This window comes from Lathyrus oleraceus, chromosome 1 (genome assembly GCF_024323335.1).
Source record: "Lathyrus oleraceus cultivar Zhongwan6 chromosome 1, CAAS_Psat_ZW6_1.0, whole genome shotgun sequence".
NCBI lineage: Eukaryota > Viridiplantae > Streptophyta > Magnoliopsida > Fabales > Fabaceae > Lathyrus > Lathyrus oleraceus.
Window position 1 is genome coordinate 180,239,526 of NC_066579.1, and position 25,037 is coordinate 180,264,562.

Sequence of the window (25,037 nt, forward strand, 5' to 3'; positions counted from 1 at the left end):
TGTTTATCACTTGGTATGATTTTTGTTGCTCCTGTATTGATTTTAACCAATTTTAAGTAATAATTAGATGCTTTTCTATTTAGAGATGTTTGTTCCCCCTATTTGCGTTATGAATTACTGAACTGATCTAATGTGAAAGATAAAGTATCTAAATGTCATTTCTAATGTTATTTTGCTTCATTAACTTTAATAATAGCATTGTAGTTTCTAACTCAAATATAGTGGCTTCTATCATGAAACAATATGCAGCCATTGAATTAGTTATAGGAGCATTGGTTGGGAAGGGAAGGAGATCTGAACTTCCCAGCCTTCTTGCCAGGTTTGTATCTTTATATTATTGCTCCCTATGTGTCGTCAATCCTCAACTTGGTTAGAAAAATCAGAACTGACATGTTTAAAATTGGAAAATGTTAAATTTCTTATAGTTTCATTTGTTCCAACTTACTATTTACCTTGTCATTGTTCAGGAGATTTAGAGCCCAAGGTTATGTGACTAATTCAATGATGCTGCAGTTCCCAAAATATAAAATACAGACCGGCATAACCGTCGGTAATATCACGAAGGTTTGACCCTGAAATCACCCACGGCTTAGTCGTGTATAATAGTAGATCGAAAATTTATATTTTATTGTGATCACCCACGGTCTGTTTGCAACTTACTCTATGTTATTACCGTGGGTTTCAGGTGTCGTCGGAAAAATTACCGAGAGCGTTTTACCGAGGACTTCCTGATCGTCAATAAGTCCGGAATAATATACAATTATCCACGGTCTTATGAAGTTATAGAGGGCTTTTGATCCTGGATAATAACCAACTTTTTTTTTGTAGTGTTAGGTCTAAACTAGAAATTGTGAGGAAATAGTCTATTGTTCACTTATATGCTCACGATGATTGATAATTCTTGTTTTAATTGGTTGGATTCATGTTAATTTGTGCATTTGTTTTGAAATCTATGGAAGCTTTTGTTGTTGAGAAAAACCACCAAGTCTAAAAGAGTCTCATTCTACATGGTGAATGAGTGAGCACTTGTAAAACCTCTTTGAGCCAAAAGTCATGAATGAATAAATTTTAAACTCAAACAAATCACTAAAATCACTTGGTGAATTTATTGTCTTTTATCCAAAAATTAAAAAGTTCATAGTTGATATGTTCTAATTTTTCCTTGAAAGCAAACCCTTAAACCAATCTTAATTAATGTTCCTGGCCAAGAATGAATTGTGTTTTTAAAAAAAAGTGATAACTACTTAAGTTGGGGGAGAGGTTGCTTCATGGAAAAAAAAAAGAATAAAAAAGAATAAAGAAAAAGAAAGATGCAATGAAAAAAAGAAAAAGAAAGAAATGAAAGAAAATAAAAGAAAATAAATGCACATTGTTGCATCAAAAGATCTTGAGGGGTGGAAAAAAAATAAGAAAATAAGAAAATGAAAGTGTGAATAATGTACAATTTTGAGATGATCTTCATTAACTTGGATCGTTCTTGTTTCAATATCCTTAGAAATGACATTTCCTTGTGAAACTCGGCCAAGTTACAATCATGGACGAGTCCTTAGTGATTTATGCTTTCATAATTTCAAAGTCAATTGTTTAGATGAATATATGAATTGATCAGAATGTTAGCAAGATTATTGAATGAGAGTTCACTTCCCGCGTGATTGAATTCAAAGCTCTTCATCCATTTTATAAAGAAGTGTGTTAGGATGATTCAAGTAGAATTATGGTGTTGCTTTAGAATGTATGACATGAAATTTGTGTTTAGAACTTAATTCATATTCATGTTTGATTCTAGAAAAGTAATGAGCATAACCTTCACATGTGAATAATACACTTGAACCATCCATTTTCTTCATTTGTTTTGAAAAGTATTACTGATCATGAAGCTTTGTGAGAACTCTTGCTTTTGAAAAAAAGACTTTGATTGAGGACAAACAAAGATTCAAGTTGAGGAAAGTTTGATAAGCGCCAAAAGATTGTATTTGACCACATTAAAACTTGATACTTATTGGCCATAATTACCGTTTTCTACCATTGATTTCCTCAAATATTGAATAGGATTAAGTTTCAAAGATTTAAGTGTTATGCTTTGTGATTTCTTTGATATTGTTCAGGAATTTTCACAATTAACCAAGATTGGAACACAAAGCAAGAAAGAAAAGTTTCTGCATGTTCGCTAGACGAGCATCTAGCGAGGCCCAGGGAAAGCTCACATAGCAAACCAACATCGAGGCTCAGGCGTCAAACGAGTCATCTCGCCTAGCGAAGCTACATCGAGAACTAAGAGAGACAAATCAGAGACTTTCCATAATCAAAATCTTTCATTCTCGCCTGACGAGGTTGTAGCAAGGAAGCCCGCCTAACGAGACAATGCAGTTTGAGATGTTGAGTTGAAAGATAGTTCATAATGAAGAAATGTTGCTCTCCAGGCAAGGCAACAACTCGCCAGGCGAGAGCAGCAAGACACAACCACTATATATAGTTCCAGAAACATTTCATTGAGGACTCTTGGAGAATTTTAGAGAAATAGATCATTAGATAGAAAGAGACAGAGAGAAGAGTAGAACTTGAAGAATACGAGCTGGATACGCACCAATCGCCCGAGAAATCACCATTGATGCTCATGCATCTTGATTTCTTCTCATTTGTAATCAAAGCTACCATGAGTAGCTAAATCTCCTTCTTGTTGGGATTGGATGTAATCCATTTGTACCGCATGTATTTATTATGATCATGACATTATATATGAATTATTCGTTTATTGATATTGATGTTATCCTTGTTTAACTTATAAATTTGAACCGTTATTGAGAAATACTCTTCGAATCTCGATATAAGATAATCATATGTTAGATGCTAAACTTTAGACATAGATTTAGGTTTAACATTTACCATAATATCAAATCTTAGTGTTAATGTATTGTTTAATAGGCTGAGAGATCGCCGATTCAACAATATGGTTTAACTCTCGTTAGGGTTTAGACTTAAATATTGTCGGCGAGCGATGTGTGCTAATATAAATCAAATGACTAATTTTTGAATAACTAATCAGAAGAATACATGCATAATCAGTAGATGAACCTCAATTCCAACAAGTTGTATTATCTTTGAAACTTTACTTATAAAATCATCGTTTTTACATTACGTACCTTATGCAAACAAACAACACAATAACTTTTCACTTAAACTATATCAATTGTTGAACGAAATTGATATCACATCAGTCCATGTGGATACGGTAAACAAATAATTACTTTTGATGTTGAATACTGCAACCATCAATCATCAATCCTCGGAAGTGGATACTTGTTCTTGATAGTCACCTTATTCAGCTGTCGATAGTCAAAACACAACCTCATGCTACCATTTATCTTCTTGACCAGTAACACCGGTGCATCCCACGGCAAAACACTTGGTCGAACAAACTTTTTCTCAAGCAACTCCTCTAACTGTTTTTTCAGCTCACTCAGCTCTAAAGCAGATATTCTATAAGGAGCAATCAACACAGGACTAGTACCAAGTACTAAGTCTATAGCAAACTCAACTTCGCGCTCCGGCGGAAAATCACTGACATCATCTAGAAACACCTATGGAAACTCGCAACCACCGGTAGTTCACCAATCACAACCTTGCTTTCGGCCTTCACATAAGCTAATATCATAAACACTTTAGCATCATCCTTCACAAATTCATCCACTTACTTAGCATACACAAACAACTTGCCACTTGCACCAAACTCTGGAAATGACATCGTCTTGTTGTAATAATTTATATGAACACGGTTGAACTCCAACCAGTTCATTCCAAGGATAACATCGAGATTTATTAAAGGTAGACATACTAAATCCATCCCAAAATCCTTACCGTAAATAGTAAGTGGACAGTTCAAACAAAACCATGAAGTGGCTATCGGACCCAGAGCTAGGGTATCAACAATCATACTCCCAACCATAAAAGATAATTTCAAACCCAACCTCTCAGCACACTTAAGTGAAACAAAAGAGTGTGTCGCACCCATGTCAATAATAGAAATCATGGGAATATTATTAATAAAACATGTACCTTGAATCAACCCGTCTGAGCTAGTAGTCTCTGATCCAGTCAAAGTAAAAACCTTCCCTCCATACTGAACCTCCTTTGGCTTCTGACAATTAGTACTGATGTGACACTTCTCGCCATAATTATAACAAGTCGGCTCAACACTCTTGCAATATGCAATATGGTGATCTGTCTTCCCATATTTGAAGTACCGCAAAACGTTATTCCTGCACTCATTAACACAGTGGCCCAACTTGCCAGACTTGAAACATTTGACAGAAGCGAGAGTCCTTCTCCCACTTGGCTTTCTCTCATATGAAGCTCTTTGCTTCCCTTTATCAGCTGGAGCATTATAAGGCTTCCCACGATAAAGGCTATTCGCATTTCTCTCACTAACACTCTTATAGTGGGCAGAACGAGCCCTGATATCTTAATCATATATCCTACACTTATTCACCAGCATAGGAAATCGGAGAATCTTTTGGTAACCAATGCCCTGTTTGATCTCAGGACGCAATCCGCTCTCAAACTTGATGCACTTCGACCCGTCATCAGACACACCATTGTAGTATGGACAAAACTTCACAAGTTCTTTGAACTTGGTAGCATACTCAACAACTATCATATTTCCCTATTTTAGCTCGAGGAACTCTATCTCCTTCTTGCTGAGCACATCCTCAGGAAAGTACTTCTCCTGAAAATGAACCCTGAACACACCCCAAGTAATCTCAGCATCAACAACATTTAGTCTCTGGCGCGCATTATCCCACCAGTCTTCTGCCTCTTCAGATAACATTTGAGTACCAAACTTCACCTTTTGAACTTCAATGCAAGCCATCACTCAAAAGATCTTCTCAATATCTCTGATTCATGCATGTGCATCCTTTGGATCATATATTCCCTTGAAAGTTGACAACTTATTCTCTGAAACTTGTCCAACCCACATAACTCATCATCAACACCTTGATGAATTTGCTGACCTTGCATCGCTTAAGCCACTAACTCCAAAGCATCAATAATTGTGTGATTGTTTCTTCCAGCCATTACTCTACACACCACCAAATAGACATTAAAAGAAATAATGCATCGACAGTGTACAGACACCTGTCGCACACTAGGGACAACTAACATGTTAAAACCTGGCCAGATGGACCGACATGCTCTAATACCACTATGTAACACCCTAAACCACGAAAGACAAAATAACACGAAAATAAAAGAAATACACATATAGGGTGTCATACCCCAATTTTGTCTGAGCATATTTACATTTTTGTAAAATCGATTTCATTTTAATTTGCATCATATGCACAACATGACATGCATTCCATCATGAATAATAACTAAAATATCAGTCAGAATAAATTTATTGAAAATACAGACAAATCGTTTGAATCATTTCTCAAGAATGTACAAAAATCAGCGGGTAAAAAGTTTCAAAATTATAATTGCAGACGCCAGTATTATTAATCTACGGTTCAGGTAGTTTAACCTGGTGTGCTCATCAAATTTTTTAGCGACCGTTTCGGCTGCGTTTTGACCCACCTGAGCCTGTTAACCGGTGAAAATTTATTTTAAAATTTAAAGAAACGTTGTATTTTTTCAATAAGTATATTTTGTGCTGATCATTTTAGTGCATCCGATTTAATTTTTCGAGCAAATTTTTGCCCTACTTTTATTCATTTTTAGTCATTTTAATTTTGTTCTTTCGTCAAAATAGTCAGATTAAATAAATAAAATTTCCCATGTTATCATTTTAATTTTATCATGATTATTTTAAAAGTTGTGAATTTTATTTGGTTTAATTGATTGAAATTGATTAAGTCATCTAAAAACAACATTATAGGCATTTTAATCTATTTAAATAGTGTGTGCTTCTTGGTGTGTTTCTTTGATTCGATCCAGACCATCAATGGTCCATGTTAAGCAATCCACACTTATTCTAGTTTATCCAATCAAAATTTAGGATTTAATAGTAAGTAATTAATAAATAAAAAATAATAATTATTGAGTGGCTGACACGCTACCACTCCTTAATAATACCTCTCTCTCTCTCTCTCTCTCTCTCTCTCATTCCAACGGTAACAAAAAATTATATTAAAAAAAGAAAAGAAAAAGTAATAAGGTCTCCCATCTCTCACTGGCTTAAAGGGGACGAAAAGAAAAAAATAATAAAAGAAAAAGAGGTGGGTCGTTCCTCTTCTTCCTCAAGACCCATTTTTTCTCTCACACAGAACCTCTCTCTCTAGAAAAACAGAAAGAAAAGAAAAAATTAAAGAAAGTTCATCTCTTTCTTCATTTTTTCCGTCATCCACCGTTCGTCCATAACCTTCACCCCGCCGACGATTTCACCTTCCCCCAGGTCGACAACCAAACGACATCACCGCCGAACTACATCCTCACTTCCGACGAAATACCATACTCCGCGATCCACTCCTCCTCCATCTCCATTACAACCATCGTCGTCTTCATTTAACGCCGCCGACAACAACCTGCAACGATCCTCACAAACCATGAACAAATCAACAACACACTGTAAAAAAAAATTCAACTCCGTTTCGCTCACGATTTTGAAGGTAACAACACATTTAGCACAACCGACTTTAACACAAGTTTATTACGATCGGTATTTTGAGTTTATGTGTTTGCTTTTTTAGTTGGAATTTGGATTTACAGTATAAATTTTACTGTCATTTCAGTTTTTAAATATACATGACTTTTGCTTTGAGATTTTGATATGAATATGCTACTGTTTTTGTAAGTTTTCATATATGGAGTATGTACATATTATTATGGTATACAAATATTATTACTATGTTTAATCTATATATATATATATATATATATATATATATATATATATATATATATATATATATATATATATATATATATATATATATATATATATATATATATATATATATATATATATATATATATATATATATATATATATATATATATATATATATATATATATATATATATATATATATATATATGTAGCTACTGTGTTGAAATTTAGAAATATATTGCTATTGTGTTGAAGTTTAGAAATATATAATTATTGTGTTCAAAGTTAAATTTAAATATAAATATATATTATTGTGTTTAAGTTTTTTCATATATATATATATATATATATATATATATATATATATATATATATATATATATATATTATATATATATATATATATATATATATATATATATATATATATATATATATATATATATATATATATATATATATATATATACTATTTTAATTTGAGTAGATACATGTGTTTAGAAATATATACTATTGCGTTTAAATTTAAACATAAATCTATACTACTGTGCTTAAGTTTAAATATAAATATTATTATTGTGTAAATATAAATATTCAGTTTTGTATATATTGGTACTACTTTGATTTGAGTAGAGATATGTATTTCAATTTGCTTTATTAATTATTATTGTTTTTTTTTTTAGTTTAATTAATTAATTAATTAATTTTAATCGATAATTGGATTATTAGATTTTTGGTTATAGATTTTAGCTAGACTTTGATGATTAGTTTTTGAACATTGTAATAATGCAAATAAAATTGGTTTATTGTTAGGTTACGTCATTCGATCCGCGGATTCGACGTTTATATGTCGTTATACCGCTAAAATCTTTGATACATCAATAGGATATTTTTACCGTGTTATACTCTTGCGTATGACATTACTCATGTTGTCCTTGCGTATAAACCGGTTTTTGAGCACATTATCGTTTTTTAATCAACATTGTCACTTAATCCATCTTTTTTTAAATAATTAATTAATTAAATAAATTTTTGGTTAATTAGTTTAATTTTGATTAATCGATTTTAGTTAACTTGATCATTTGATTTAGTTAAATAATTTTGATAATTAATCTTAGTTAACTTAATAAACCGATTTAACCAAATTCTAATAAATTAATTTTGATAATTAATTGTTGATCGACTTATTTCACCACCATTTCAATCATTCTCAAGTTAAGCCCATTCAATTCAAAACCATTGTTAAACCACTAAAATCACACAATTCTTGATTTAACCTCAAGCCCATTTTCCATACCCTTGTAAGTCGATTGCTTTTAGCATCTCCATCAACCTCACATAGCTTACTCTTGGACTTTCTTACAATGAGACCTATTTGGTTATTAATTAATGGATTAGATGATTGATTCACTAAAATACAATTTTTCCACAAATTTAAAACCTCGATCCCGCATCGAGTATTTTCATTCAAACTCAATTAAAATGCTTAATCATAATCAAATACCATTTCATTTGGAAATGAAAAGGGGAATGGTTTTGAGTTTTCAACTCCTCTCCTCGATTATTTGAATACGAGTTCTCTTACTCGGCTAGTCAAATAATCGTCATTTCTATCCGCCTAAACACAGTCAAAACGAATCATTTTTGTAATAAGAAATGAAAAGGGAGATGACTTTGAGTTTTCAACTAATCTCCTCAACTGTTTGAATACGAGTTCTCTTACTCGGTTAGTCAAATAATTGTCATCTCTCTTAAAGACTTTCCTAACTCGTTTAAATCAAGCTATTTCATAATAACGAAATGAAAAAAGGAGATGACTTTGAGTCTTCAACTTCTCTCCTCAATTGTTTGGGTACGAGTTCTCTTACTCGGTCAGTCGAACAATTGTCATTTTCCACCAACTTATACCGTAAGTCAAATCATTTTCACAATAAACTAACCGAAAAGGGAGATGGTCTTGAGCCTTCGATTCCTCTCCTCAAACGCTTGGATATGAGTTGTCTTACTCAGTCATTCAAGTACTTGTCTCTATTCTAAAAATACATAAACCATACGTAAACTTATTTTCATAACCACTCAGATGAAAAGGAAAGTGGTCTAGAGTCTTATATTCCTTTTCCCGATTATTAGGATACGAGTTGTCTTACTCGACTATCTGAGTATTCGTCATCCATTCAAAACACCTTAATTATTACCAAATCCTTCCTATAATTGAGGATGAAAAAGAAAGTGGTCTACAGTCTTCTATTCTCTTTCCTGACTGTTAGGATACGAGTTGTCTTACTCGACTATCCGAGTAATTGTCATCCAACCAAAAATATCTTAACCTATCAAGTTTATCCTTTCTCGTCCTCGTGCGATCGAAACAAGTCAAATAAAACATCCAACATATTAATCCAACTTGTCACCCTCGTGTGATCAAAACTCTTTTCAGAAAGAACACTGTTTAATCCTTTCTAAATCGCACAATAAACTAGTGCTTAAGCCTCTGCCGAGAGTAGACAAGCAAGCGTTTAGCCTTTAGAACGCGAGCTAAACAATTGTTCGATAAAAGACACCAACCAATCGTAGTCCCCGAAATTCGAATGCTCTGATTTCCTTATTGTACCATAAGGATACGTAGGCAGGAGATTGTTGTATCTTCGCGAGAACACTAATAAAAAACCTCCATTTTCCCCCTTTCTGAGGTTCCCATCAATTTCTATTTACAATATATTTATAACCCGAAGATAACAAACAACATTAACTAACATTCAATCTTAAATTAGAACTAAAAGGTTCCCGTTGGGTACAACGGACGTGAGGGGTGCTAATACCTTCCCCTTGCGTAATCAACTCCCGAACCTGAATATGGTTGCGACGACCATTATTCTATTACTCAAAAGGTTTTATCGATATTTTCCTATCCCTTTATTGGGATAAATAAAGTTCGGTGGTGACTCTGTTCGAACATAATTTTTCCGCGACCATCGCGAGGAATCGTATTTTTTGAGATGCGACAGATGGCGACTCTGCTAGGGACATAGCTCCAAGCAAGAGAGAGTGAAGCCTAATTTAGTTCAGTTTTTGTATTATGTGTTAATCTTGTTTGTTTGTTTGTTTGTTATTTTTATTCTGTTATTATTATTCTATCATAATTATTGTATTGTGATTTATTGACTATGTCTTATTTGGGGCTCTCTAGTTAGTGGTGCTTTGTGAGATAGGCTCTCTACCCGAGCCTGAGAAAAACCATAAGACTAAGTTGGTGGTTGCATAGTGGACACCCACCTTGTTGGGAAGATACGAAGACCCCGCATAGCGGAGATTCTCTTGAGATATAATTGCCCGACGAGTCTTCGTCACGACGATAGTATTCTCAAGTTGGATCAATGACTCTAGGGACCTTTTAAGCCACTCTATCCGGCGGTTATGTAGTATTAACCTACGAAGTTTCAGACTTGTTGGGTTAATACGAAAGCCCCAATCAGATGAGATCCCTTGGACGTATTATTACCTTACAATAATATTTCCAACCTCGACCTATGACTCTGAGAACCTTGGACTCGAGAGTTGTGTAGTAGAATCCCCATGGAGCCTTCCTTGTTGGGATAATACTAAGACCTCACCTAGACGAGATCTTCTTAAGGATATTATTGTCCGATGAGTCTTCGTCACGGCAGTGACGTCCTCAAGAAATATCCATGACTTTGGGAACCTACCAACTATAGAGCCTACCCATGGGGTTCCATTAATCATAGATACCTGTCATTTACCCATTATTCTGATCTATCTGAAAACACTTTGAACCTGTGATCCTAAACATGTCACTACCCTCATACACATATCATCTGTAATCATCATGCATTTCATATCATTTTTCACAAAAAAACTCATTCATCCTTCGTCCATAACCTGCAGTTGATTTCCCGATACTAATATCATACTTGAAGTAGCTCTTGAAAGATCATGGATCCGTTGGATCAAGGTCATATTGCATTAAAAGGAGATGTTGACTCGATGAAAAACCAGACAGACCAACTTGTTGAGGATATGATAGCTTTAGCAAAGAGGGAGGACAACATTCAGCAGACTGTAGTGGTTGAGAATGTTGTGATAGCTCCAATAAATGATCATATCCAACCTCAACTTGTGCGAACCCCAGTTGGTAACTCTATTGTACATGAACGTCATATTGTTCGAGATTCCTCTTACCAGGATGTTGTGGAGTATCACAACTTTGCATTCTCCGTGCCAGATTCCCATGAAACAAGCCTAGTGGTTAATGCTGAACAACCACAAGATGATGAGATTGCTAAAGGATTCCGCGTGCTAGAGAAAAGACTGAAGACCATAGAAGGAAAAGATATTCTTGAACTGAATGCTTTAGACATGTGTTTGCTACCTGGCTTGGTTATACCCCCAAAATTCAAAATACTAGAATTTGAGAAGTCCAAAGGGGATAGTTGTCCAAAGCACCATTTGGTGATGTTTTGCCGAAAAATGACCTCTCATGCCCACAATGGTAAGCTAATGATTCACTGTTTTCAGGACAGCTTGACCGGGGCATCATTGAGTTGGTATATGAAGTTAGAAAGGAGTCACATTCAGTCATGGTTGGACCTAGATAATGCCTTCTTGAAGCAATACAAATATAATTTGGACATGGTTCCAGATCGCATGCAATTGAGAGCATTATCTCATGAAAGCAACGAATCCTTCAGAGGGTATGGCCAAAGATGGAGAGAGTTAGCAGGTTATGTTGAACCACCACTCTTAGACAAAGAAGTGATGGAATTATTCAGGGATACCTTGCAAAGTCCTTACTTTGAAAGGATGATTAGTAGTGCAGCATCAGACTTCGCTCACTTGGTGTCAATTGGAGAGCGCATCGAGTATGGCCTCAAAAATCGAAAAATCCAATGCGCCTCAAATAGCCAGAGCATTGATAGTGAATCTATTCCCAGTTCCCAAAAGGAAGAAGAGGATGAAATTAATACAGTCTGGGAAGCTCCAAAAGCTTCACACCAGACATCATTCTCTCCTTATGGTCAGTATCCTACAAATCAAGGATCTCCCCAATATCAACAATGGATTCCACCTCAGTAGCGATACAAATGGCAGGATTTTCCACATCGACAACGTCAACATGCTCAACAAAGGCCAAGAAAGCTAGAGAGACACATCGATCCGCTTCCAATGCCATACAGTCAAGTACTTCCATATTTGATTCAGAGAGGACTGATAGTGCCAAAGGAGCTAAATCCAGTAAGTCCTCCATATCCATCAGGTTTTGATGCCAACGCCCAATGTGACTTCCATGCTTGGGCACAAGGGCATTCAACTGAAGACTGTAAGGTGCTCAAAAGCAAGGTACAAAATCTGCTTGATTCCAAAATGTTCTCATTTGCGCCTCGAGGCCTTCACATCAACAATATTTCTTCGCCTAGCTATGCGGGTCCATCAGCCCAAACTGTGGAAGAGATCTCTGAGAATAGATCTGAAGATGATTATCATGCTAGTCTCGATGACCAAAACTACCACTACTCTGAAGGAAGCTAGCCCAGCATTGGACCATACACGAGAAAGTTTCCTCTGCACTGGAAATCATTTGGCTATTTCTAGCATTTCATTTGTTTTGTTCTTTGCATGTTAAAGTATTTATCTGCTTTCAAGCGTTGTTGATTTCCTTTAATGGTAATATTAATGAAATGATTATGCATGTTTTGAATGAATCCTTTCGTGTTCGCTTATCTTTTCCATTTATATAACAAAAACAAATTTTCTCCCATTCACTTATCAAATTGTTATTTTAGCAAAAATTGAAAGGAGGATGACAAAAACAAAATACCCATAATTGTTGATAGTATGCTTTCGAATAAAATCTTGCTGATGATGTACATGCATTATTTCAAATCCCCAAACACTGGAGAGATAAGGAGTTAATCCCTAGTCAACCACTTCGAGCCTAGAAGTAGGAGTTCTTTCGGATTTACAAACCCTTATGTTTAACTCGGGGGTAGGGTAGTGTTCAGTTGATCTAACTATACATTCGGATTACAAGATGAAATATCTCGTTTGTGGATCAACTACATGCCATTCTTCGCACACTTTCTGAAGTGTCAAAGGAACCTTGAAAAATCCCAAGATTGATGTCGGCCGTTTTTCAAGGACCGATGACTTGGAAGTCACATCCTCTAAAAAATCACCCAAAGAAAAAGCCCGCTAAGTCGATACCCCCAAAGGCGACTTAGGCAAAAATTAGGGTAATCCCGGTGGACTAAAAGCTTCAAAAAGCAGTCCAGGAAAAAGTTAGGGATCAAAACAAAAATCAAAAGAGGTCACGAAAACTCTATACGAAACAAAAAAAAATTCAATGACCACCATATCAAGAATCAAAGGGGCACCGACATCCAAAAAACGAAATAAGGTGACTGCCATTTCAAGAAAGCCTTGAATCTTCATCTTTCTCCTTACACTGTCAAGCATTTTTGACAAATGTGTGTGTTGAATTCGATGAACGTAGGATTGGAGATCATCATGAGGAAGGGGTGGGTTAAAACAAAATTTGAGCCTTATATCCTTTTGTTCAAAAACCATGAACCATGCCACGCTACAACCCTCAAAAGACCTAATTGAAGTAGGGTTTATTCTGAAAGCATACTACAACATGGTTGCGTAAAATGACTCATAAATATTTTCTAATCACCTATATTGGCATCATATTCTCACTGTATCTTTCACACACTAGCTAAATCAGCAATGCGTTAGAACTAATGGTTCATTCATCACACACTATCACATCACCTTAATAAATGATTTTTTAAACCTGCATGAATTTCACATTAAAATTACCATTGATTAAATGAACAATTTTAACTGCAATTAAGTACTTGACATCAAGGAAACCTTAAAGAAGCAATCAGAGAAGGACTTGATCATTCGTCAATGCTGACCCAAATCAAGACTACTTCCTAACCGTATGGATTACGAGCATGGTATCCAATATTTATGAATTGGTCAGTCAAAAGACAAATCCCCAAGTACCAGTGGATCAAGGAGGCAAATAATTTCAAAATATTCAGTCCGTTTGGGGCAAGCCTTTCAAAATCTCAATCAGGGGCAAACTACTGAAAGATTCATACGCTGGGGCAAAATTGGTTCAAGCCATGGTATATTCATTCCCAGGGTTTCCTTTCAAAGGAAAATTCCTTCAAAGACCCTACAGGTTGGGGCATATGAGTTGCAAAGAGCCTTGGGGCAGAGCAAGAGCACAATCACCATGCATTGATTATGTCGCTACGCTCATTAAATCATTTGCAGACTATCAAGGCACATCAAGCAAAGAAGTCGAGGTTCTCTCAAGAACAAGCATGCAGTCTATCAGCAAGGGATCAAACTTGGGGCACCAAGAGTATCCATATTTATCCTTCAATCATCACATCATCCAAAGATCGAGTGTCGAGAAGTCAGAACCTTTCTCCAAAACCAAAGCCCAGTCCATATTGGCAACTACCAAAAATAAAAAAGGCCCACTTTGCTGGCATCTTCATAAACTCAAATCCAATCAACATTGGTACCTAGAAAGTATCACCTTCAAAAAGGGAGGTCAATGCAAAAACAACCAATATTCATCTTGCATTACCACGTGCGCTGCATTCAATGAAAATGCATAACTTTCCTGCCAAGTAAGGAAGTTGCATATCAAAAAGCTCCCTCACAAAAATGAGAAATTTCCATTGACATGCATCATATGCATACATAACATAATAAGTCCTTTCCATCAACCCTTTGATGAGGACATAACCTGACTTTTTCTTTCCGTCAACTCTTTGACGATGACCAACTCTTTTCCATCAGCCATCTGATGATGATCATCCTTTTCCATCAACCCTTTGATGATGCCACTCCCTAGTGAAGTTTCTTTCCGTCAACCCTTTGACAATGATATATCTTTTCCAACAACCCTTTGATGATGCCACTCCCTAGTGAAGTTTCTTTCCGTCAACCCTTTGACGATGATGAATTCTTTTCCATCAGCCCTCTGATGATGACAATTATATTCCGTCAATCCTTTGACGATGATATTACATATTCCTTTTTCACCAACCCTTTGGTGCTGTTTTTATTTACCTTTTCCATCAACCCTCTGATGATGATAATCTTTTCCGTCAACCTTTTGGTGATGACATTTACCTGTCCATCAACCTTTTGATATCGATATTCACTACCTTTCTGTCAACCCTTTGACGATGATATCACATATACAGTTTCTTTCCATCAGCCCTCTAATGATGATCATCCTTTTCCATCAACCCTTTGATGATGCCACTCCCTAGTGAAGTTTCTTTCCGTTAACCCTTTGACAATGAAAAGTCTTTTCCATCAGCCCTTTGATGATGATAATCTTTTCCGTCAACCCTTTGACGATGACAAACTCTTTTCCACCAACCCTCTGATGATGACAATTATATTCTTTTCCATCAGCCCTTTGATGATAACAATCTTTTTCCATCAACCCTTTGACGATGACAAATACATTTCCATCAATCCTTTGATGATGCCACTCCATAGTGAAGTTTCTTTCCGTCAACCCTTTGACGATGATACTGCATATGATTCCTTTTCCACTAACCCTTTGGTGATGCCATCCTTTACTTCTTCCCGTCAACCCTTTGACGATGACAAATTATTTTCCATCAACCCTTTGATGATGATATTCCCTAACAATATCTCATTGGAAACAAAATAAAAATCCTACAAAAATATCCAATTACCCATTTTCATTCCCACATGCATCATATGAATCATTCATGAATGGTTTTCCTACCACATAGAAAATTCAAAAAAACAGTGATATCAATCATCAGCATACTCATGCATAACACTCCCACAAAATAGGAATTTCAACAAAATAAAAATCATTCGCATTCCTACATGCACAGCCAAATACCCCCAGCAGTTGCATACTTGCATACATCTCATGCATCATCCCCTGCATGGTATTCCCACCTAAAATGGAACACCATACAAAAAGAAAATATAAAATATCAGGATCCAAGGTCACTCATGTATATAGACATTCCTTATTTCCAAATAAAATTATTACCTTGCATATGCTTGTGGAATTATTTCTCAGCAAACCATTTTTTAACTTTATGATTAATAATGATATTCCCAACATCTTCTTTACTATCATTGCTCCCCAAGCAGAGGTTACCCTAAAAAGTCTCTTATGAACTTTTTCCCCTGTAGAGTATTTCTAGTAAATCTTCCTCCAAAGGGAGTCTTTTTAAAAAAAAAATCCCCCAACAGACGAATATTCAAGACACTGCTTCATTTATCTGAAGAATCTCATTTCTCTGTTTGAGATACTGCTTCATCAATTTGAAGAATCCCATTTGTTTTCTAGAGATACTACTCTAATATCCTCAGAGAGTCTTAGATTCAATTAAGGTATCTTTCCCTTGCTGGAACATCTTAATTCTATCATATAAGATGCTGCTTCGACTCGATACAGAGAATCTCATTTTTATTGTTTGAGATACTGCTTCATCAATATGAAGAGTCTCATTTCAGATTTTCTTTAGAGATACTGCTCTAATATCCTCGGAGAGTCTTAGATTCAATTAAGGGATCTTTCCCTTGCTGGAACATCTTAATTCTATCATATAAGATGCTGCTTCAACTCGATACAGAGAATCTCATTTTTACTGTTTGAGATACTACTTCATCAATATGAAGAGTCTCATTTTAGATTTTCTTTAGAGATACTGCTCTAATATCCTCGGAGAGTCTTAGATTCAATTAAGGTATTTTTCCCTTGTTGGAATATCTTAATTCTATCATATAAGATGCTGCTTCGACTCGATACAGAGAATCTCATTTTTACTGTTTGAGATATTGCTTCATCAATATGAAGAGTCTCATTTCAGATTTTCTTTAGAGATACTGCTTTAATATCCTCAGAGAGTCTTAGATTCAATTAAGGTATCTTTCCCTTGCTGGAATATCTTAATTCTATCAGATAAGATGCTGCTTCAACTCGATACAGAGAATCTCAATTTTACTGTTTGAGATATTGCTTCATCAATATGAAGAGTCTCATTTCGGATTTTTTTAGAGATACTGCTCTAGTATCCTTGAAGAGTCTTATATTTGATTAAGGTGTCATTCCCTCGTTTGGAATATCTTAATTATATCGTATAAGATGCTGTTTTGGTTCGATACAGAGAATCTCATTTTGCTATTTGGGATGTTGCTTCATCAATATGAAGAGTCTCATTCATTTTTAGAGAAATTGTTCTGCTAATCCTAAAAAAGTCTTATGTACAGTTGAGGTATCATTCCATTTTTGAAAAATCTCGGTTGTGACATCCAAGACACTGTTCTGCTGATTTTCCAGAAAGTCTTAGATCCAGATGAGATATCATTCCATTACCGGAATATCTCGATTATGACATCCAAGACACTGTTCTGACGACTCCCAGAAAGTCTTGGCTGTTCCTTTTTACTTTAGGATAATGCCTCTCACTATTTCTCACTGTATTTTCTTCCTATATTTTCTTCCTTGCATCTACTAGGACAAAATTTGGGTCTTTTCATATTTAATTACCTTCCACTATGAATGTACGAAGACTGTCGTCATTCTTACCTTCTAGTTCAAGATAATGAAATAGGGGCACCTGTCATACCCCAATTTTGTCTGAGCATATTTACATTTTTGTAAAATCGATTTCATTTTAATTTGCATCATATTCACAACATGACATGTATTCCATCATAAATAATCACTAAAATATCAATCAGAATAAATTTATTGAAAATACAGACAAATCGTTTGAATCATTTCTCAAGAACGAGCAAAAATCAGCAGGTAAAAAGTTTCAAAATTATAATTGCAGACGCCAGTATTATTAATCTACGGTTCACGTAGTTTAACCTGGTGTGCTCATCAAATTTTTTAGCGACCTTTTCGGCTGCGTTTTGACCCGCCTGAACCTGTTAACCAGTGAAAATTTATTTCAAAATTTAAAGAAACGTTGTATTTTTTCAATAAGTATATTTTGTGCTGATCATTTTAGTGCATCCGATTTAATTTTTCGAGCAAATTTTTGCCCTAATTTTATTCATTTTTAGTCGTTTTAATTTTGTTCTTTCGTCAAAATAGTCAGATTAAATAAATAGAATTTCCCATGTTATCATTTTAATTTTATCATGATTATTTTAAAAGTTGTGAATTTTATTTGATTCAATTGATTGAAATTGATTAAGTCATCTAAAAACAACATTATAGGCATTTTAATCTATTTAAATAGTGTGTGCTTCTTGGTGTGTTTCTTTGATTCGATCCAGACCATCAATTCCAATTAATCAATGGTCCATGTTAAGCAATCCACACTTATCCTAGTTTATCCAATCAAAATTTAGGATTTAATAGTAAGTAATTAATAAATAAAAAATAATAATTATTGAGTGGCTAACACGCTACTACTCCTCAATAATACCTTCCTCTCTCTCTTCTTCCAACGGTAACAAAAAATAATATTAAAAAAAGAAAAAAAAGTAATAAGGTCTCCCATCTCTCACTGGCTTAAAGGGGACGAAAAGAAAAAAATAATAAAAGAAAAAGAGGTGGGTCGTTCCTTTTCTTCCTCAAGACCCACTTTTTCTCTCACACATAACCTCTCTCTCTAGAAAAACAGAAAGAAAAAAAAAGTAAAGAAAGTTCATCTCTCTCTCCATTTTTTCCGTCGTCCACCGTTCGTCCATAACCTTCACCCCGCCGGCGATTTCACCTTCCCCCACGTCGGCAACCAAACGACATCACCGCCGAACTACATTCTCACTTCCGACGAAATACCATACTCCGCGATCCACTCCTCCGCCATCTCCATTACAACCATCATCGTCTTCATTTAATGCCGCCGACAACAACCTGCAACGATCCTCAAAAACCATGAACAAATCAACAACACATTGTAAAAAAAATTCAACTCTGTTTCGCTCACGATTTTGAAGGTAACAACACATTGAGCACAACCGACTTTAACACAAGTTTATTACGGTCGGTATTTTGAGTTTATGTGTTTGCTTTTTCAGTTGGAATTTGGATTTACAATATAAATTTTACTGTCATTTCAGTTTTTTAATATACATGACTTTTGGTATGAGATTTTGATATGAATATGCTACTATTTTTGTAAGTTTTTATATATGGAGTATGTACATATTATTATGGTATACAAATATTATTACTATGTTTAATCTTATATATATATATATATATATATATATATATATATATATATATATATATATATATATATATATATATATATATATATATATATATATATATATATATATATATATATATATATATATATATATATATATATATATATATATATTCTAAACTTCAAGACAGTAGCTATATATATATATATATATATATATATATATATATATATATATATATATATATATATATATATATATATATATATATATATATATATATATATATATATATATATATATATATATATATATATATATATATATATATATATATATATATATATCAACATACATTACATATATAGATTATTTTTCCATTTTCCTTATTAATAGATAGTGTACATATATAGAGCATTAGGCTATTGGTTGATGATATTATTGATTGTAACAGATTCTGTTAGCTCTCTTCTTCATCAATGAAGCTTTTCTGTTATTCTCTGCTTTCTACATTTTTCTGTTGCAACTGTTTCACCATTGTTTCACCATTGTTGACATGGTATCAGAGCAATAAGCTCTGGTAGCCATTCCTTTCTTTCTCACGCGATTCATTTTCCGTTCTCGCGCCTTCGTCTTCCTCGTTTGTTTCGTTTTCTTATTCTTTCTTTTCTTTCTGAATGGCAAACCAGAGCTATGGTGATTGCGCAACCAACTCTGTGAACCCTTACTATCTTCATCCTAACGAAAATCCTGCGCTTGTTCTTGTTACGCCATTACTCACTGATAAGAACTATCACACATGGGCTCGTTCAATGCAAATAGCTCTTATTTCCAAGAACAAGGAGAAGTTCATCGACGGAACCCTAACTAAACCGCCGGTGTCAGATCCTTTGTATGCTCCGTGGATCCGTTGCAACACTATGGTTCTTGCTTGGATCCAACGATCAATTTCAGAATACATTGCGAAATCCGTGTTGTGGATTGAGAATGCTTCTGCCGTATGGAAGAATCTGCAAATTAGGTTTTCTCAGGGTGACGTTTTCCGCATTTCTGACATCCAAGAAGACCTCTACAGATTCAAACAAGGTACTCTTGATGTATCAAACTATTTTACTCAATTAAAGGTTATGTGGGATGAATTAGAGAATTACAGACCTATTCCTACTTGTACATGTGTTATCCAATGTTCTTGTGGTGCTATTACATCTGTTAGGAAGTATAGAGAGCAAGATTATGTGATACGCTTCCTAAAGGGTTTGACAGAAAAGTTTGCACACTCAAAATCTCAAATTATGATGATGAATCCTCTCCCTGACATTGACAAGGCTTTCTCCCTTGTTATTCAGCAAGAAAGAGAAATGGACAGTTCTGCTTCCAATACTGTTCCATCTACTGGAGCCACGGAAGAAACTTCTGCTCTCCAGACTCAGACACATGAGGCATATTACACTGCTAAGCAAGGTTCATATGGTTATCGAGGGAAGTCCCCAAGTTCCAATGCTCCAAGAGGCACAAATAGGGTTTGTACACATTGTGGCAGGGTTAATCACACTGTTGAGACATGCTTTCTCAAGCATGGATACCCACCTGGTTTTAACAAAGTGAAGGGTAAAGCTCCAGGTCATTCCTCCTCTTCTGCCCGACTGCTGCTAGTGTCAACAACACCACAGAATCAGCTTCTCAAAGTTCATCATCCTCCTCCTTTGGTTTTACTAAGGAACAATATGACAACATCTTGGCACTTCTCCAACAATCTAAACCCAATCCCACTGTTAATTCAGTCTCCACTTCTCCTTTTGTCCTGAATTCTCACTCCTCCCAAGTGAATGGTAAGAATCCTAACCTTTGGATCCTTGATACTGGGGCTACAGACCATTTTACTTTTAGTTTATCTTCTTTCATTGATCATAAGTCTATCATCCCTATTCCTGCTAGTTTACCCGATGGATCACAAACTGTTGCCTCTATTTGTGGTACAGTTGTTATTTCCCCTTCCCTTGTTTTGAACAATGTACTTTATGCTCCTAGTTTTCATGTTAACCTTATCTCTGTTGCCAAACTTGTTGATAGTAGTGATTGTTCTGTCCAATTTAACTCCAATGCTTGCCATATTATGCAGAATCATTCCAAGGAAATGATTGGTATAGCTAGACTGCACAGGGGACTCTATGTTCTGGACTCCACAGCTGGTCATTCTTTTGTTAATAATTCTGCTGCTCACACTTCATGTAATTTGTGGCACATGAGACTAGGACACATCTCTAATATAGGTTTACATACCATTTCAAAAGTTTTTCCTTTCATTACTTGTAATAATAACAATGCTCCTTGCGATTCTTGTCAATTTGCTAAGCAAAAGAAACTTCTTTTTCTTAAGAGTGTGTCTTAATCTAATGCTCCTTTCACTATTTTACATGCTGATTTATGGGGTCCCTTCTCTACTATTTCTATTTTAGGCCACAAGTATTTTTTGACTCTTGTTGATGACTATACTAGACATACATGGGTCATCTTTCTTAAAACCAAAGATCAAACCAGACCTAGCCTCATAAATTTTGTAGCATACATAGAGAATCAATTTCAAACCACCTTAAAATGCTTACGGACAGATAATGGCACAGAATTTTTAACCTTGTCTGATTTCCTTCTGGCCAAAGGAATTCTCCACCACAGAACTTGTGTTGAGACACCTCAACAAAATGGTGTGGTGGAGAGAAAACACCAACACATACTAAATGTTGCTAGGTCCCTCCGTTTTCATTCCAACATTCCTTTGTCTATGTGGAACTTTTGCATTCAACATGCAGTTCATATCATAAATAGGCTCCCTACCCCTCTCCTTAACTCTAAGTGCCCTCATGAACTCTTATTCAAGCAGCCCCCCTCCATGATCCATTTAAAAGTGTTTGGATGCCTTTCCTATGCCACCTCCCTCCAAGCCCACAGAACCAAATTCGACCCTAGAGCTAGGAAAGCCATTTTCATTGGTCATAAAGATGGTACCAAAGGGTACATATTGTATGACCTTCAAACCCATAACATTTTCATATCTAGGAATGTCATTTTTTATGAAACTGTGTTTCCCTTTAAGGATGTTCAACCTCCTCTAGATAATACCAATCAAACTTTTTCCCTTCTTGATGATATTCCCAATGAAAACCCTCCTCCTAATCCTACTGAACATCTAAGTCCCACAATTGACCACTCCCCTACCATATATGTGTCACCTCAGGACAGTAATGTTGACACCACCCCACAACCTATCAATTCACCCAGTCCTAGTCCCAGTCCTGTCACTGCTTCAGGTAACCCACCTCAATATTTGCAGGACTATCACTGCTACTCCACCACTTCCCAACATCATTCTAATGTGCTTTATCCTTTGTCATCTGTCTTGACTTATGATCATTGTTCTCCTTCTTATAAACATTTTTTTTGTGCTATCTCTTCCAATACTGAACCAAAAACATTTAACCAAGCCATCAAACTAGATTGTTGGAAACTTGCTATGAATGCTGAAATATCTGCTCTGGAAGAAAACCAGACTTGGAGTGTTGTTGATCTTCCACCTGGAAAAATTCCTATTGGCTGCAGGTGGGTTTATAAGATAAAATACAAGGCTGATGGTTCCATTGAAAGATACAAGGCTAGACTTGTAGCCAAGGGATACACACAAATGGAAAGGCATTGATTACTTTGATACTTTTTCTCCTGTGGCCAAAATAACTACTGTGAGGGTGCTTCTAACCATTGCTGCTATACAAGGTTGGTATGTTGAACAACTTGATGTCAACAATGCCTTCCTCTATGGTGATTTGCATGAAGAGGTCTATATGACTCTTCCCCCTGGCATCTCTGTCTCTAAACCCTCTCAGGTTTGCAAATTACGAAAATCTTTATATGGCAAGCTAGTAGGCAATGGTATTCAAAATTATCATCTTTCTTAATTTCATTGGGCTATGCACAATCCCAAGCTGATCACTCATTATATGTCAAATCCCATAAAGAATTCTTCACTGCTATACTTGTTTATGTAGATGACATAGTGGTTGCAGGAAATTCTATGCTTGAAATTCAGAATGTCAAGCAGCTTCTGGATCAAAAATTTCGAATCAAAGATCTTGGTTCTCTTCGATTTTTCCTGGGCTTTGAGATAGCAAGATCAACAAAAGGGATATTCATGAATCAAAGAAAATATACTTTAGAACTCTTAGAGGATACAGACTTCCTTGGAGCTAAGCCATCTCCCATTCCCTATGATCTCAATCTAAAGTTGTCTCCCACAGATGGTACCTTGTTGGAGGATCCCACACGTTATAGGCGTCTCATTGGTAGACTCATCTATTTGACTAATACTAGGCCAGATATCTCATTTGTTGTGCAACATCTTAGTCAATTCGTCTCCAAGCCTTTGGTCTCTCACTTTCAGGCTGCCACAAGAGTGCTCAGGTATCTGAAATCATGTCCTGCTACAGGTATTCTATTCTCTGCTTCCAGCCATCTCAAATTATTTGCCTTTGCTGATTCCGATTGGGCTCGATGCCCCACTACAAGAAGATCCATTACTGGCTTCTGTGTCATACTTGGTTCATCCCTTATCAGCTGGAAATCTAAGAAGCCAAATACAGTTTCAAGATCCTCCACTGAAGCTGAGTACAGGGCTCTAGCTTCCCTCACATGTGAAATTCAATGGCTGCAATACCTCCTGTGGGATCTTCAGGTTCATTTAGCTCAACCAGCTTCAGTCTATTGCGACAGCAAGTCAGCTATCTACCTTGCACACAACCCAGCCTTTCATGAAAGAAGCAAGCACATTGAATTGGATTGCCATGTGGTTCGTGAGAAAATTCTTTCCAAATTAATCCATTTACTCCCTGTCTCCACAGCAGATCAACTTGCAGACGGTTTTACAAAACCTCTTCACTCACCAGCTTTCGCTTCCATCATGTCCAAGTTAGGACTTTGTAGTCTACACAGTCCTACTTGAGGGGGCGTATCAACATACATGTACATATATAGATTATTTTTCCATTTTCCTTATTAATAGATAGTGTACATATATAGAGCATTAGGCTATTGGTTGATGATATTATTGATTGTAACAGATTCTGTTAGCTCTCTTCTTCATCAATGAAGCTTTTCTGTTATTCTCTGCTTTCTACATTTTTCTTTTGCAACTGTTTCACCATTGTTTCACCATTGTTGACAATATATATATATATATATATATATATATATATATATATATATATATATATATATATATATATATATAGCTACTGTGTTGAAATTTAGAAATATATAGCTATTGTGTTGAAGTTTAGACATACATTATTACTATGTTTAATCTTATATATATATATATATATATATATATATATATATATATATATATATATATATATATATATATATATATATATATATATATATATATATATATATATATATATATATATATATATATATATATATATATATATATATATATATATATATATATATATATATATATATATATATATAGCTATTGTGTTGAAATTTAGAAATATATAGCTATTGTGTTGAAGTTTAGAAATATATAGTTATTGTGTTCAAAGTTAAATTTAAATTTAAATATATATTATTGTGTTTAAGTTTTTATATATAGATACTATTTTAATTTGAGTAGATACATGTGTTTAGAAATATATACTATTGCATTTAAATTTAAACATAAATCTATACTACTGTGCTTAAGTTTAAATATAAATATTATTATTGTGTAAATATAAATATTCAGTTTTGTATATATTGGTACTACTTTGATTTGAGTAGATATATGTATTTCACTTTGCTTTATTAATAACTATTGTTTTATTTTTTTAGTTTAATTAATTAATTAATTAATTTTAATCGATAATTGGATTATTAGATTTTTGGTTATAGATTTTAGCTAGACTTTGTTGATTAGTTTTTGAACATTGTAATAATGCAAATAAAATTCGTTTAC

The 25,037-nt window shown here is 34.8% G+C and overlaps 1 protein-coding gene and 1 long non-coding RNA gene across 2 annotated transcripts; one reads left to right on the top strand and one right to left on the bottom strand.

The window, feature by feature from the left end:
- The first annotated feature begins 247 nt into the window (after positions 1-247).
- LOC127115597 (uncharacterized) lies at positions 248-923 on the top strand. Its single transcript, XR_007800793.1, has 3 exons — positions 248-319; positions 468-564; positions 686-923. It is a non-coding gene; the product is annotated as an uncharacterized LOC127115597 (long non-coding RNA).
- Positions 924-3,269: 2,346 nt separating this feature from the next.
- On the bottom strand, positions 3,270-4,867 carry LOC127098223 (uncharacterized). The gene is made up of 3 exons (XM_051036766.1): positions 4,719-4,867; positions 3,833-4,451; positions 3,270-3,578 (listed from the first exon to the last, which is right to left on the bottom strand). The coding sequence occupies exons 1-3, from the start codon at positions 4,865-4,867 to the stop codon at positions 3,270-3,272; spliced, it is 1,077 nt and encodes a 358-aa protein (XP_050892723.1).
- Positions 4,868-25,037: the final 20,170 nt, after the last annotated feature.

Coding starts and splice junctions, on each gene's coding strand:
- LOC127098223 (XM_051036766.1), bottom strand. CDS start 4,867: ATGGCTTGCATTGAAGTTCAAAAGGTGAAGTTTGGTACTCAAATGTTA. Junction 4,452..4,718: donor AGGGTTCATTTTCAGGAGAA/GTACTTTCCTGA, acceptor TTAAGATATCAG/GGCTCGTTCTGCCCACTATA. Junction 3,579..3,832: donor AGGATTTTGGGATGGATTTA/GTATGTCTACCT, acceptor GAGTTTCCATAG/GTGTTTCTAGATGATGTCAG.